The 13180-nt window shown below is 39.1% G+C and overlaps 1 protein-coding gene across 9 annotated transcripts in view; it reads left to right on the forward strand.

Annotated features, from left to right (window-relative positions):
• The first annotated feature begins 17 nt into the window (after positions 1 to 17).
• ago4 (argonaute RISC component 4) overlaps positions 18 to 13180 on the forward strand; it is a 29599-nt gene continuing 16436 nt past the window's right edge. For 3 of the 9 annotated variants that reach the window (XM_081377232.1, XM_081377226.1, XM_081377224.1), the window contains exons 1-11: positions 18 to 150; positions 7454 to 7625; positions 7937 to 8057; positions 8966 to 9147; positions 9798 to 9934; positions 10225 to 10359; positions 10595 to 10666; positions 11474 to 11561; positions 11657 to 11804; positions 11886 to 12005; positions 12858 to 13019. In XM_081377232.1, the coding sequence (XP_081233358.1) occupies positions 132 to 150; positions 7454 to 7625; positions 7937 to 8057; positions 8966 to 9147; positions 9798 to 9934; positions 10225 to 10359; positions 10595 to 10666; positions 11474 to 11561; positions 11657 to 11804; positions 11886 to 12005; positions 12858 to 13019 (1356 nt within the window). In that variant the 5' untranslated portion in view covers positions 18 to 131. The remainder of the gene's footprint in view (positions 151 to 7453; positions 7626 to 7936; positions 8058 to 8965; positions 9148 to 9797; positions 9935 to 10224; positions 10360 to 10594; positions 10667 to 11473; positions 11562 to 11656; positions 11805 to 11885; positions 12006 to 12857; positions 13020 to 13180) is intronic. The other 6 variants (XM_081377228.1, XM_081377229.1, XM_081377230.1 and 3 more) reach the window with 3 other exon arrangements.

The raw sequence follows: 13180 nt of genomic DNA on the forward strand, positions 1-13180 counted from the left end.
ACAGCGCTACACATCTACGCATCCTTCCATTTCTTAAATTAGCCACTTTCAGCTTCGCGATACCGCCCCCAATATCAGTGTCGGTACGGAGCCGCCAGGCCGGGACAGAGACGGAGAGAGATCCCTCGGCCATGGAAGCGCCCGGACCCGGTAAGTGCGGGAAATTACGCCGTGTGACAGCGTAGCGCGGGCCGTCGCTCTGCCTCACCAGGGCCCGAGGCTCCGCGCTGTTTAGGCCTCAACGGAAAAAAACGAAAACAATCCACATATCACGCCGCGCCTGTTTGTCAAAACCATCCTAACGACACTCAACCGTTAATAATCGTACTCCACCCTTTAGAGCGAGTATTTGAGAAGCCAACAAGTGTGTGTTTATTACTGAATGAGCGTTAAATGGCTCGAGTCCAGTGCGGAAGACAGGACGGCATTGTGTGGTGGGGATTTAACCACACGCATTTTCCTTCCGCGTCTGCCGTGAGCAAGCCTGCATAATAAACAACACGACATTTGTGTTGAAAACGACACGCATTCTGGGTTTTATTTCGACTGTTTGTCAAATGTCGTTTATGGGTGTTTTGCGCGAGCTCGAAACGCGAATAGGACGTGCGCGTGCTGTTAAGTTAAAGCGCGCGCGCGGGGTCTGTTGTTTTTTTAATTGCTGGCGCTTTGTTTGATCCCCATGTGCGTTTGTTTATGCCTAAATGTTGACCATGCCAGAGGAAAGCGATTGACAGGACTTTCAGAGCCAGGCACAGCAAACGAGCAGCCGTTGTCACTGCAAGAATGAACTCGCTGACCTCTGACAAATAGGCTTAGTTATGATCTCAGGCATGTCATGCATGATAATGATCGGATGTCGCTACGGGATCATCATTTTATTACAAGCTAGTCCACTTTGACTTCTTCAAATTGCTGTGTTTTAGAGCACAAGCTGATTTTCTATTTCTACCACATGCATTTGTTTTCATGTTGTTTGCTTACAAAGTGAATGCATGTGCTTTTGACGTCTCGCTTTTCATTAACCTTCTGGCTCACTAACTTCAGTTTATCCAATCAGTAATGTCTATATTCATGTTTGTGTACAAGACAATGTGGAAGCCATGTGCATTACTCTCAGCACACTTCGTAAGGAAATGAACAGGGTGTCTAAAAGAAAAAGCAGTTGTTGTGTGTTTTGGGAATGTGTTCTCTGGAAATGTGGCTTTCGTTCTCCAGCTGTGAGGTCAGGCCAAAGATCTGCCATCAAAGTGCAAAAGTGACACTGTATGTTTATCGTTGTTGCGTAATTCTGGGCCACAATAAAGCTCTGTGCGCGTGTGTGTTGACGAGTGTTGTGGCTTTGTTTTGTTTTTTCCCTGTTACTACACAAATCAACATGACTTGATCCACTGGCCTTATTTTCGAACACTTCCCTGAAAAATTGCAATCTTTAATCTAAATGTAGTAAATTGCATAACTATGTAGTAATGTTAAACAACTGCCAAACATTGCGTTGTTTTAGCAAACTCTGTAATTCCCACTTTCACCATCCATTCAATTCCTTAAGGAATAAGGAATAAATGCACCAGATTGAAGGAATAAAATGGGTTGAAACTAGGCATGCGCGATATATCGGCCACCATAACGGTATCGGATAACATTCATTTTAATGTTATTGTTATCGGCCCGATAAGACTATTTGGCCGATATATTAAAGTATTATTTCAGTGCACTTCAGATGTGCACTGTTCAACATGATGGGTTTTAATTGCTTGAAATGTGATTGGAATCACTAAAAAAAAAAAAAAAAGGAAAATACAGTAAAGTGCAAGTGTCTTGTCGGCTGCTTAAAATTATTATGAGAACATCATAATTGTGTGTTTGGGACGTGGTTTTAAATGGTGAGACTTTTGTTTTTGTAATCAGGCTCTCAAAAATTATATAAAAATTTGGATTTGGATTTAGATTTATCGGCCAATATATCGGTTATCGGCTTTCAAATATAAAGAGTTGTCATTATCGGTGCATCCCTAGTTGAAACTACCATTCATGTTGAACTTTTTTGCCATCTTGCGCATTATGCTTTTCATAAGTACTGTTAAACTTCTGGAAATGAAGAGGAAACGCATGAAGGATCCGCAGCTCTTGTGTTGGACTAGATCTGATGCGTTGATCGATCGCGGCGCTGGCGCGAGTCCGTGTGCCGGAAACATGGATCCTGTCATGCGGAGCATTCGCTATATAATCCAGGTGATCTGCCTGTGTCTTCATCATCATCATCATCATCATCATCATCACTGGCTCCAGATGCCCCTCAGTTTAAGCCTACCATGCCATTTAGCTGAGCTCACAGCAAAAGCCTGTTGCCCCTCATTAGAGACACAATGCATGCTGGGATACTATTTAGACTTTATGCATTTAGTGCACTTTTTTTTTATGGCCAAAATTAACCTTTCAAATTGAAATTTCTAATGCATTGGAGTAAAAATGTGGGAAAATCAGATCCAAAGCAATATGTTGCTCAACAAGGAAATTAATAAAAAACGAAAAACGTCGGCACACCATGGCTCCACAAATGTGGGGAAATGTGTTTTTTTTCTCACTTTGAGCCAAGGGTAGGGTAACTAACTTTTTTAGTAAAAATGTGGCTCTTCATTTTACACCCTCTTGGTTTTTGTGCGTTTGCATTTGCCAGATAGAGTTGCATGATCTTACTGTTCATATTCCTTCGCTCAGTACTCGTTTAGTTGGCCAGATTCAGTACTCGGGATGCATGATATACTGGCCACCATATCGGTATCGGCTGATATATGATCAATTTTAATGTTACTGTTATCGGCCCGATAATAACACTTGGCAGATATATTAAAGCTGATAAATAATGTATTATTTCCTTCAGCTGAGACGCTTCAGATGCGACTGTTCATGATGAATTGCTTGAAATATGATTGGAATCACTTCACAAAGGAAAATACAGTAAAGTGCAACATGTCTGACATAAAGACTACATGATATTATGAGAAAGATGTGGCTTTAATGGTGAGACTTCCTTTTTTGTCAAGGCTCAGGCTCTCAAAAATTTGGAATTAGATTTATCAGCCAATATATCGGTTATAGGCTTTCAGGTATAAAGAGTTATCGGTGCATCCCTGCATGAACACACACATAACTCGGTGTATGTGCAAAATGCATGCAACGCAAAATCAGGTTTTCACTTCTGCTGTGATGAATTGCAGCTTACACTTTTTTACTTCTCTTTTTTTGATGACATGTTTGCTTGGATCCACCCAGTGTTATGGCCTTTTACACAGAGGGGATTATTACTCCACATGCAGTGTGATGGGTGATGTGACTGCAGTGGGTCACGGCTCTCTGTGGCCGTCGTGGAGCTGATTTACTCACTATTAAAGTCGTCACCTTTATTCATACTGCGCTTTTTACAATATAGATTATTTCAAAGCAGCTTTACAGAGAAAACAGGAAAATAATGCAACAGTGTGTATATATAGCTGTTTTTTTATGTTTTAAAGTACGTACTATAATATAGTAGTGTATCCTTCACAGTAGGGCTGGGCGATAAAACGATAACGATATGTATCGCGATAGACACCTAATCAATATCAATAAAAAATGCGTTCGATAAAACGTTCGATAATTTTTTTTTTTTTTTTCGTTGGAACCAACCAGCAAAGCAAGTTTGATTGCATGAACAAAGGCACTCACTCTCTAGTAACTAGATAAAACAGAAAAAGTCAGCTCGCCTGACTTAAAGTCTGACCGTAGTCAGACCAATGTCGTCTGCAGATTATGCAAGACCGTCGTCAGTTTCTCTGTTATTCGCGTGCTGATGCGTTCTAGCGTGTGCGTTTCTCAGCGCATACATGTGAAGCTCACATGCACTAAAAGCCTGTCTACCAGCGCCTGAATACTAAGTTATCTTTCGAGTCTTATTTTGCTAATACTGTTATATACACACAAGGTTTACATAAACTAGTCGGATATGTCTAAAGTAAAAGCAAACTTGAGAAAATTGAGAGAAAATCTGTTTGTCAAATGCGTGTATAATAGACGCGTCGCGCGCAGCTCTTAAAGAGACAGTAATAGTAAACTATCCTTAAAGGGATAGTTCACCCAAAAATAAAAATTATCTAATATTTTCTAATATTAATATTTTGAAGAATGTGGGTATCCAAACAGTAGCTGGTCCCCATTGACTTCCATAAAAATATACTATGGAAGTCACTGGGGTACATCAACTGTTGGTCATTCTTCCAAATAACTTTTATTTTCAACAGAAGAAAGGAACTTATTCGAGTTTAAAACAACGTGAGAGAGTAAATTATGAAAATTAGAATTTTTAGGAGAACTATCCCTTTAATGTTAATAAAACAACAAAATGTAAAGAGAAAATCACTCACTGCTCTTGACTAATAACTTTATTAATAGCTTTAATAAGTATCAATGTATAATTTATAGAAAATAGAAAGAAATAGATTTATAGAATTTATAGAAAGAAATCGTAATATTATATTTTTGCCATATCGCCCACCCCTTTATAAAGCATTTCTTACGTATTCTTTAATTTTGCACCTTAATGTTAAGAGATAATTGTTAAGTGTTCATTGTGATTTTTAGACTTTTGAGTTTTCCATGGTCGTGTTGACATTTCTGCCTTTATAACTGATGGGATTATAATCAAAGGTAGGTTAAGTTTAAAATAAAAAAATCTTTAAATGTAATATATTTGTCTCCTGGACTGGTCCTTATTTTAAATATGTTATAAAAAAATTCAATAATTATCGATATCGACCGATATGAAACACTTATATCGTGATACAGTTTTCAGCCATATCGCCCAGCCCTACTTCACAGTAAATGCTCTCACTCTTCAAATGATCTCTAGGCCCAAAAGCTGTTATTTGATGTTCTGGATCGAATATGCAATCCAGTGCCTTTATGTTCAGGGGTTATTTTACCCATAATGCCATTGAAAGCATTAGGAGAGCACATTGAGCCCTAGCTTCCCACTTCTAGCGTGTGTGTGTGTGTGTGTGTGTGTGTGTGTGTGTGTGTGTGTGTGTGTGTGTGTGTGTGTGTGTGTGTGTGTGTGTGTGTGTGTGTGTGTGTGTGTGTGTGTGTGTGTGTGTGTGTGTGTGTGTGTGTGTGAAGTGTAACAGCTGATAGCCTATATATAGAGTGCTCCTGGTTCCCCGTCTCCATTCAGATGTTCCCATTCGATTCCCCTTAATGAATATAGATGTAATACAAATCCTGTTTATTAAAAGAACAGTGAACATACGTTTACAAGTGGTTAATTAATAAAAATAAATGAAGTGTATATTGAACTCTTTATATTTTAGGTAGATTGAAACAGAACCCAGCTCTATACTTCAGATGCATGCGACGAGTCGACAGGGTTTTGATGCGAGACGAGAAATTGATGCTGTAAATTGGACGAGTCGAAGAGTCTTGATCAAACACGATCAGGTTATTTTATATTTAAGATAAAACACCCAAATCTGTCAGTGTTGGCTGTAACGCGGAGGCTGCAGGCCTGTGAGCAGTGGAGGAGCGCTGGCGTTGGGCGATTGATAAATGAATATGGGGAAAAAAATAATTCATGGCCTTAAAAAAATAAATAATCGAAAAATAGATGTCTTTGCCCCCCCGAGTGTCTCCCCCCCCCCCCCCCGGCTGTGTTCATGCTGGGTTGGCGTGGGGGGGGGGGGGGCAGTGTGTGGACGGGACGTTTAGAGGCTCCCAATTGTTCTTCCCGCCGCTTGTCTTGCTAACTGGAGCGTGTCGTGTGTGTGTGTGTGTGTGTGTGTGTGTGTGTGTGTGTGTGTGTGTGTGTGGCTCCGACGCCTGCAAACACAGCGGTGTGACCAACGGGTGCATCGTATCACATGATGGGCCCCAATAAACCATCGTCCCCCAAAGCGCACGGCACAGTTTGAAGTAAGGAAGTGATGTTGCACCGTTTGAGGCGCTCCTGCTTCCCGGTGTCCAATAGGAGAGCTCTGTTAAATCAGGGTTTTTATTCTGTTTTATTATTCCCAAATTCTGTGTTTTCCGTTTGAATTTTTCTGGGTTTAATGGATAAATGTTAGTAATCAAAAAGCTTGACTAATCAATTGAAGTCATGAAATTTTAAAAATTTAATGATGTGTTCTTATGGTTTTACAATAATAGATCCCTATTTTTCGGGATAGATCCCTATTTTTTAGTTTTCAGAAATTATGTGGTGTATTTTTTTCTGGATTTATGTTTGTATACAAATTTATTAGCAAAAACGGTGGTAATAAAATAAAAGCCTGCATTTATTGAATCTTTTATAATGTAATTTAATGAATATTAAATAATTCCTGCACAGCAGAGGTTGTTAAAATTACCGGTAGCAGAAAATGTGTGTGATTAATAACTTTGTGCACAGCCCTGCTTTTGATTTATTCATCCAAAATGTGTAAAATTCCACATTATGCTGTAAATTCCTGGATTCTGCATTTCTGATTTCTTGAGAACATCTTTGGTCCCTGAATAGGGTTGAATTAAATTTCCATCATGTTTAAAATGTTAGATTTTACTTGAGTTAGTGTTTTAGCAGGCGAGTGTGTGTTGGGATCATCGCATCACCCCCCCCATGTGACCCTGCTGCCGTCTGTCTGCGCAGGACACACACACACACACTCTTTTGTCTGATGGCTTGCGTGGAGGCGGGACACATGATTGGCTGTTATTGTTCCTTATTTTATCTGTGTTTTTTACCCCACTGGGGGTCAAAGGTCAAGGTGGCTGTCATGTTGTCTTGTTAAGTTGCTTGTCATTGTCTGTCGATCAATCTGAAAGCCGGACATGGCAAAGGGCACGTCGGTACTAGTGAACGCATCACAAAATTCACATTTCGGATCATTTATTGTTTTTGAGCCACGGATAGGATCATTTTTCAGATCAGAGATCAGAGAAAGAAAAATATATATTTTGTATATCTCTGTGTGCACAGATAATGCTCCAGTCCTGATTTTCGCCTCTTCCATGTTTAAAATGGTTTGAACGTGTAAATTGACAAGACAAAACGTCCAAATTATAAACTTTCACTGTATGATGGTTAAATTTAGCAGTTAATCCGCGAATCACATGCGTGCCGAAGCGTGCAGATCAACTGCGATCCCTTATAGATATATATATATATATATATATATATATATTTATGTATATGTATATGTGTATGGATATATGGAGGGGGGTGTAACTTTGCTTTTCATTTATTACTTAAAGCTCACTTGAAGTTCTTCGACACCACATCTTAAACTACTAACAGATGAAGTTCAAACATTATTAAAAACATGGTATAAAGGGTATAGTTCGTGCGGATCAACTGCGATCCGCCTTTAGGCTTCCTCTGAACTCTGTGTGTGTGTGTGTGTGTGTGTGTGTGTGTGTGTGTGTGTGTGTGTGTGTGTGTGTGTGTCCTCAGGCCCGCCTGCTCCTCCCTCCCTCTTCCAGCCGCCGCGCCGGCCCGGCTTGGGAACGGTGGGAAAACCGATTCGCCTCCTGGCCAATCACTTCCAGGTGCAGATCCCCAAGATCGACGTCTACCATTATGACATCGACATCAAGCCTGAGAAGCGACCCCGCAGGGTCAACAGGTGAGGCTACATATATTTATTATAATATAATATAATAATAGCAGTATAATATGAGTACTGTGCAAAGGAACATGTGTATTATAAATTTAACCACCAAAGAATCCTGATTTTTTTTTATTTATTTTTTTTTACATATAAACATTTTATGTATATAAAACAATCTTACTGACACAAAACTTTAGAATAATACTGCATTTATTTATTTATTTAGGGTGTGTATTTGTGGAAATTGAAAACAGTAATGCAGCTATAATTAGCAATGAGTTTAAGTAATCGCATGTATTAAAGTTTGTGTCATGTTTTATTCATAGAGAGGTTGTGGACACGATGGTGAGACACTTCAAGATGCAGATCTTCGGGGACCGGCAGCCTGGTTACGACGGCAAGAGGAACATGTACACGGCGCATCCGCTGCCCATCGGGAGGGACCGGGTAATGCAAGGAACACATGTGACCCAGGATCACTAAACCAGTCTCGAGTCGCACGGGTTTATCTGTGGCAATAGCCAACAATACATTATATGGGTCATTTTAAGTAAAGATCATGTTCCATGAAGATATTTTGTGAATTTCTTAACGTAAATATATAAAACATTAGTTGTGTGAGTGAATGCAGCACAGTCGCCAACATAAATGCACAACTTTAAAGACGATTTTCTCAATGGTTAGATTTTTTTTTTTGTGCCCCCTCAGATTCCAGATTTACAATAGTTGTATCTCGACCAAATATTGTCCTGTCCTAACAAACCAGACATCAATGGAAAGATTATTTATTCAGCTTTCAGTTAATGTATAAATCTCAATTTAAAAAAAAAAAATTACGCATGTGACTGGTTTTGTGGTCCAGGGTCACATATGTTAAACAGTGTATTATCACAAATAAAATAAAAAGTATAAAATGCTATATCTGGGAAAAATGTACTTAATATTTTTAAATAATTTAACTTAGACATAGGCTACGATATTAAAACACACAGATTTCTGTCCGGTATTTACAACAAAAATGGAAATGGTCACATTTTTGTCTTAATTTTTAATCTGATTCGTATTATTAAAAATTGTATTATAAAAAATTAGAGACAAAATTAAGAATTCAGATCCAGCCTAAAGGCACGTCTGAATCTTCATTAACATCCGTCACTGAAATCTGGATCTGAATTCTTCATTTTTGTCTCTATTTTTTTATAATACAGTTTGCAATGCACAAATTTAGTAAAATAATGAAGCTTCAGTTCTATTTGTCAGCACATTTTTCCCTCAGTTTATCATTATTGCCATATATGACCCTATATGAAATGTTGTATCTTCCATTAACGTGGATGTGACGTCCACTGTTGCAGGTGGACCTGGAGGTGACGCTGCCGGGCGAGGGCAAGGACCAGACCTTTAAGGTGTCTCTGCAGTGGGTGTCGGTGGTGAGTCTGCAGATGCTCCTGGAAGCTCTGTCTGGGCATCTCAACGAGGTCCCGGAGGACTCGGTTCAGGCTCTGGATGTCATCACTCGGCACCTGCCCTCCATGCGGTAAGCCCGTCTCACACATGACGGGTGCGACTGCTCTGTTAGTGCGGTTCATCTGAATAAGCCCACACCCAAACAAGCACATTCTCTTCCAAACAAACTCTGCTGCGGTCGACTGAAATATGAATGCAACATTGAACAAAGACTTCTAAACAAACCAAAAACAGGACAAGATGGAGTGATTGGAGGAAACTTTGAATCAATTGCTTTCCCAAAATGATTCGTTGTTTCGAAGCGCTGGTCAGAACAGTGTAAAACTCAGCGCAAACAAGCATAAAAACACCTCTTATTGAAAGTGTAATCCATTTAATGCAATTAACAAATCAACTATTAAATATGAATTGTCTTTATAATATGTTATCTTATTAAATCGTAGGTCTTGTTTTATGGTTAATCACACCAATAAGACACTTTTAATGACAACTCTTCCTTTTTATGTCATTATATATCCACAAATACACACGTTCATGGGTTTACAGAGATCATAATTTTAATTCTGAAGTGAACTAATCCTTTAAACCTGACAGTGTGATTGCTAAGCGAAACCGGACTAAATGTGTAATTTTCTTGAAGTGTGAACGCACCCTAAAATCTTGGACTGTTTGCCCTGTGAGTTGTGGTTGACACGACCTGGTTGGCTCCGTGTGACGCAGGTACACTCCAGTGGGTCGCTCCTTCTTCTCTCCGCCAGAGGGATACTATCACCCGCTGGGAGGAGGGCGGGAGGTGTGGTTCGGCTTCCACCAGTCGGTCCGTCCAGCGATGTGGAACATGATGCTCAACATAGATGGTGTGTTTTGTCTTCTGAAGCTTTCTATGCGTTACTAATCATTTGTTAACAAACAAGTATTCATTACTTCAGTGAGATCTTTGTTTCTGCCTTACATTTATAGCTAACTATGATTTCGTATGTGTACATTTCTGAAATGACGGTTACCTCTGCTAACAGATCACTGTAAGCTGTAATGTGGACTTTTTCTGTAAAGCTGCTTTGAAACTGTGAATGTGAATTGTATGCAAATTTAATTATGTGTATATTGCACATTTTTTATTTATTTTTTGTTTTTCCACACACTCCAGTGTCAGCCACAGCCTTCTACCGAGCCCAGCCTGTCATCGAGTTCATGTGTGAGGTTCTGGACATCCAGAACATCAACGAGCAAACCAAACCCCTCACAGATTCACAACGTGTCAAGTTCACCAAGGAGATTCGAGGTGAGGACTGGAGCAGGGTCTTTATGTCATTTATTGTTCAAAAGTTTGGGGATTGTATGATTTTTATAAAAATGTCTTTGAAGAGGCTCTTCTTGCTCATCAAGGCTGCATTTTATTTGATCAAAAATACAGTAAAACAGTAATATGAAAATACAATTTATTTATTAAAGTACTTTCAATTGTAATATATTGTAGAGCTGCACAATTACCAATTGTCTATTAAACTTTTGACAAGTACGATCACAGCGAACATTGGGATCTGAGTTGGCGCTGCCGCTGACCCAGAGAGAGCAGGTGTCATATATAGGTATGAAACAGCTTCACAAACAGTCTTTTTTTTTTAACCACACAGTATCATTATTTCTGTCTTGCAATCATTAATAATTAAGTTTATAGTCGGGATATAAACACTGATGTTTACAGTAGCGATCAAAATAGAGCAAATCACCTTTTGAAAGTAACTTGACGCTTCAAATAAAGATTTTTATCAATTTCATCGTTACACCAGTAGGTGGCGACAAGTGACTGTTTGTCATTAAATCTTTCATTCAAGAGATTCGTATTAAAACACTGATTCATCCAGTTATGAAACAAGTGAAGTCTTTGAGTGAGTCATTGAATCATTCACTCAATCTGAATTTTTATTAGTATTTTAATTAGATATTTTGACTGCAGAAATTATAACATTTTGAACCTTTAGTAAAGTACACGTTCTTTTGTTTAGTTGTCTGTTCAAAATCGAGATCTCTATTTTAAACAAACAAACACAAACAAAAATCATAATTCTCAATTAATCCAGAATTGTGCAGTTCTAATATATTGTAAAATGTGTTTATTCCTATGCAAAGCTGATGTTGAAAACGCTTGTGCTGCTTCATATTTTTTATTTATGGAAACTTACTTTTTTTTTTCAGGCTTCTTTGAATAGAAATGGAATATTTTGTAACATTATAAATGTCTGTGCTGTTGCTTTTGATCAATTTAATGCATCCTTGCTGATTAAAGTATTATTTTTTTATTTTTATTTTTTTTAAAGTTGCACTACATCAAGGGCCAAGACTGCTTAAATTCTGGTTGTGTATTGATTGCTGAGTTAATATCATTGTGTGTTTAGGACTGAAGGTGGAGGTCACACACTGCGGGCAGATGAAGAGGAAGTACCGTGTGTGTAACGTCACGCGCCGCCCAGCCAGCCATCAGACGTTAGTGTCTTCAACATTTTATCAGTGTTTGCATTATAAAAATGTATGCATGATTATTGACCCACCAGTTACATTCCCTCTGCGTGTTCCTGCAGGTTTCCTTTGCAGCTCGAGAACGGGCAAGCCATGGAGTGCACCGTTGCCCAGTATTTCAAACAAAAGTACAGCCTGCAGCTCAAATACCCCCATCTGCCCTGCCTCCAGGTGGGGCAGGAACAAAAGCACACCTACCTGCCCCTCGAGGTAACACTTGCCCATCATATGAGGAGCTTTCACATATACAGAAATGAATGTGATAACACTTGTCTTGTTTCCTCCATAAAGGTTTGTAACATAGTGGCGGGACAGCGCTGTATAAAGAAACTCACAGATAACCAGACCTCGACCATGATCAAAGCTACGGCCCGCTCAGCCCCTGACAGACAGGAAGAGATCAGCAGACTGGTTATTATTATTATTATTATTATTATTATTATTATTATTGTTATTATTATTAGGGATATATCGGTATATATATCGGCCGATATTTGTTCATTTTTAATGTTATCGTTATCGGCCCAATGAGATGCGCACAGTTCAACATGATGGTTTTGAATTCCTTGAAATATGATTGGAATCACTTCAAAAAGGAAAATACAGTAAAGTGCAAATTTGTCATATCGGCTACATAAAATTGAAATGAGAACATCATAATTGTGTGATTGGGACACGGCTTTTAATGATGACTTTTGTTTTTGTAATCAGGCTCTCAAAATTGTAAAAACTTTGGATTTATATTTATTGGCCAATATATCGGTTATCGGCTTTCAAATATGAAGAGTTATCGGTTATCGTTTTGGCCAAAATTTTCGTGTCGGTGCATTTCTAGAATTTTTTTTCAGTCGATAAATAATGGGTTATTTCTTACATCTTGAGACACTTCAGATGCGCACTGTTCAACCTGATGGTTTTGAGTTGCTTGAATTATGATTGGAATCCAGTTAAGTACAACATTTCTGTCATATCGGATACAGAAAATTTTAAAGACAACATTATAATTGTGTGATTATAATTGGATTTTAATGGCGAGACTTGTTTTTGTAATCAGGCTCTCAAAAGATGTATCAAAATGTGGATTTGGATTTAGATTTATCAGCCAATATATCGGTTATCGGCCTTCAAAATAAAAAAATTATCGGTATTGGACAATTTTTATATCAGTGCATCCCTAATTATTATACAAGAATGTTGTAGTTAACTAGATTCAGAATGTAACTTGACTGCTTTCACCACTAAAGCTCCTATTAATCATTCCAGGTCAAAAGCAACAGCATGGTGGGCGGGCCCGACCCGTACCTGAAGGAGTTCGGGATCGTGGTGCACAATGACATGACCGAGGTGACGGGGCGGGTCCTCCCAGCGCCCATGCTCCAGTACGGGGGCCGGGTGAGTACTGACACTGGGAGGGACTGTAGCAGGGTGAGTACTGGGGCTCGGGTGCGGTGTGTGTGTGTGTGTGTGTGTGTGTGTGTGTGTGTGTGTGTGTGTGTGTGTGTGTGTGTGTGTGTGTGTGTGTGTGTGTGTGTGTGTGTGTGTGTGTGTGTGTGTGTGTGTGTGTGTGTGTGTGTGTGTGTGTGTGT

This window comes from Scardinius erythrophthalmus, assembly GCF_964197995.2.
Source record: "Scardinius erythrophthalmus genome assembly, chromosome: 10".
Lineage (NCBI taxonomy): Eukaryota > Metazoa > Chordata > Actinopteri > Cypriniformes > Leuciscidae > Scardinius > Scardinius erythrophthalmus.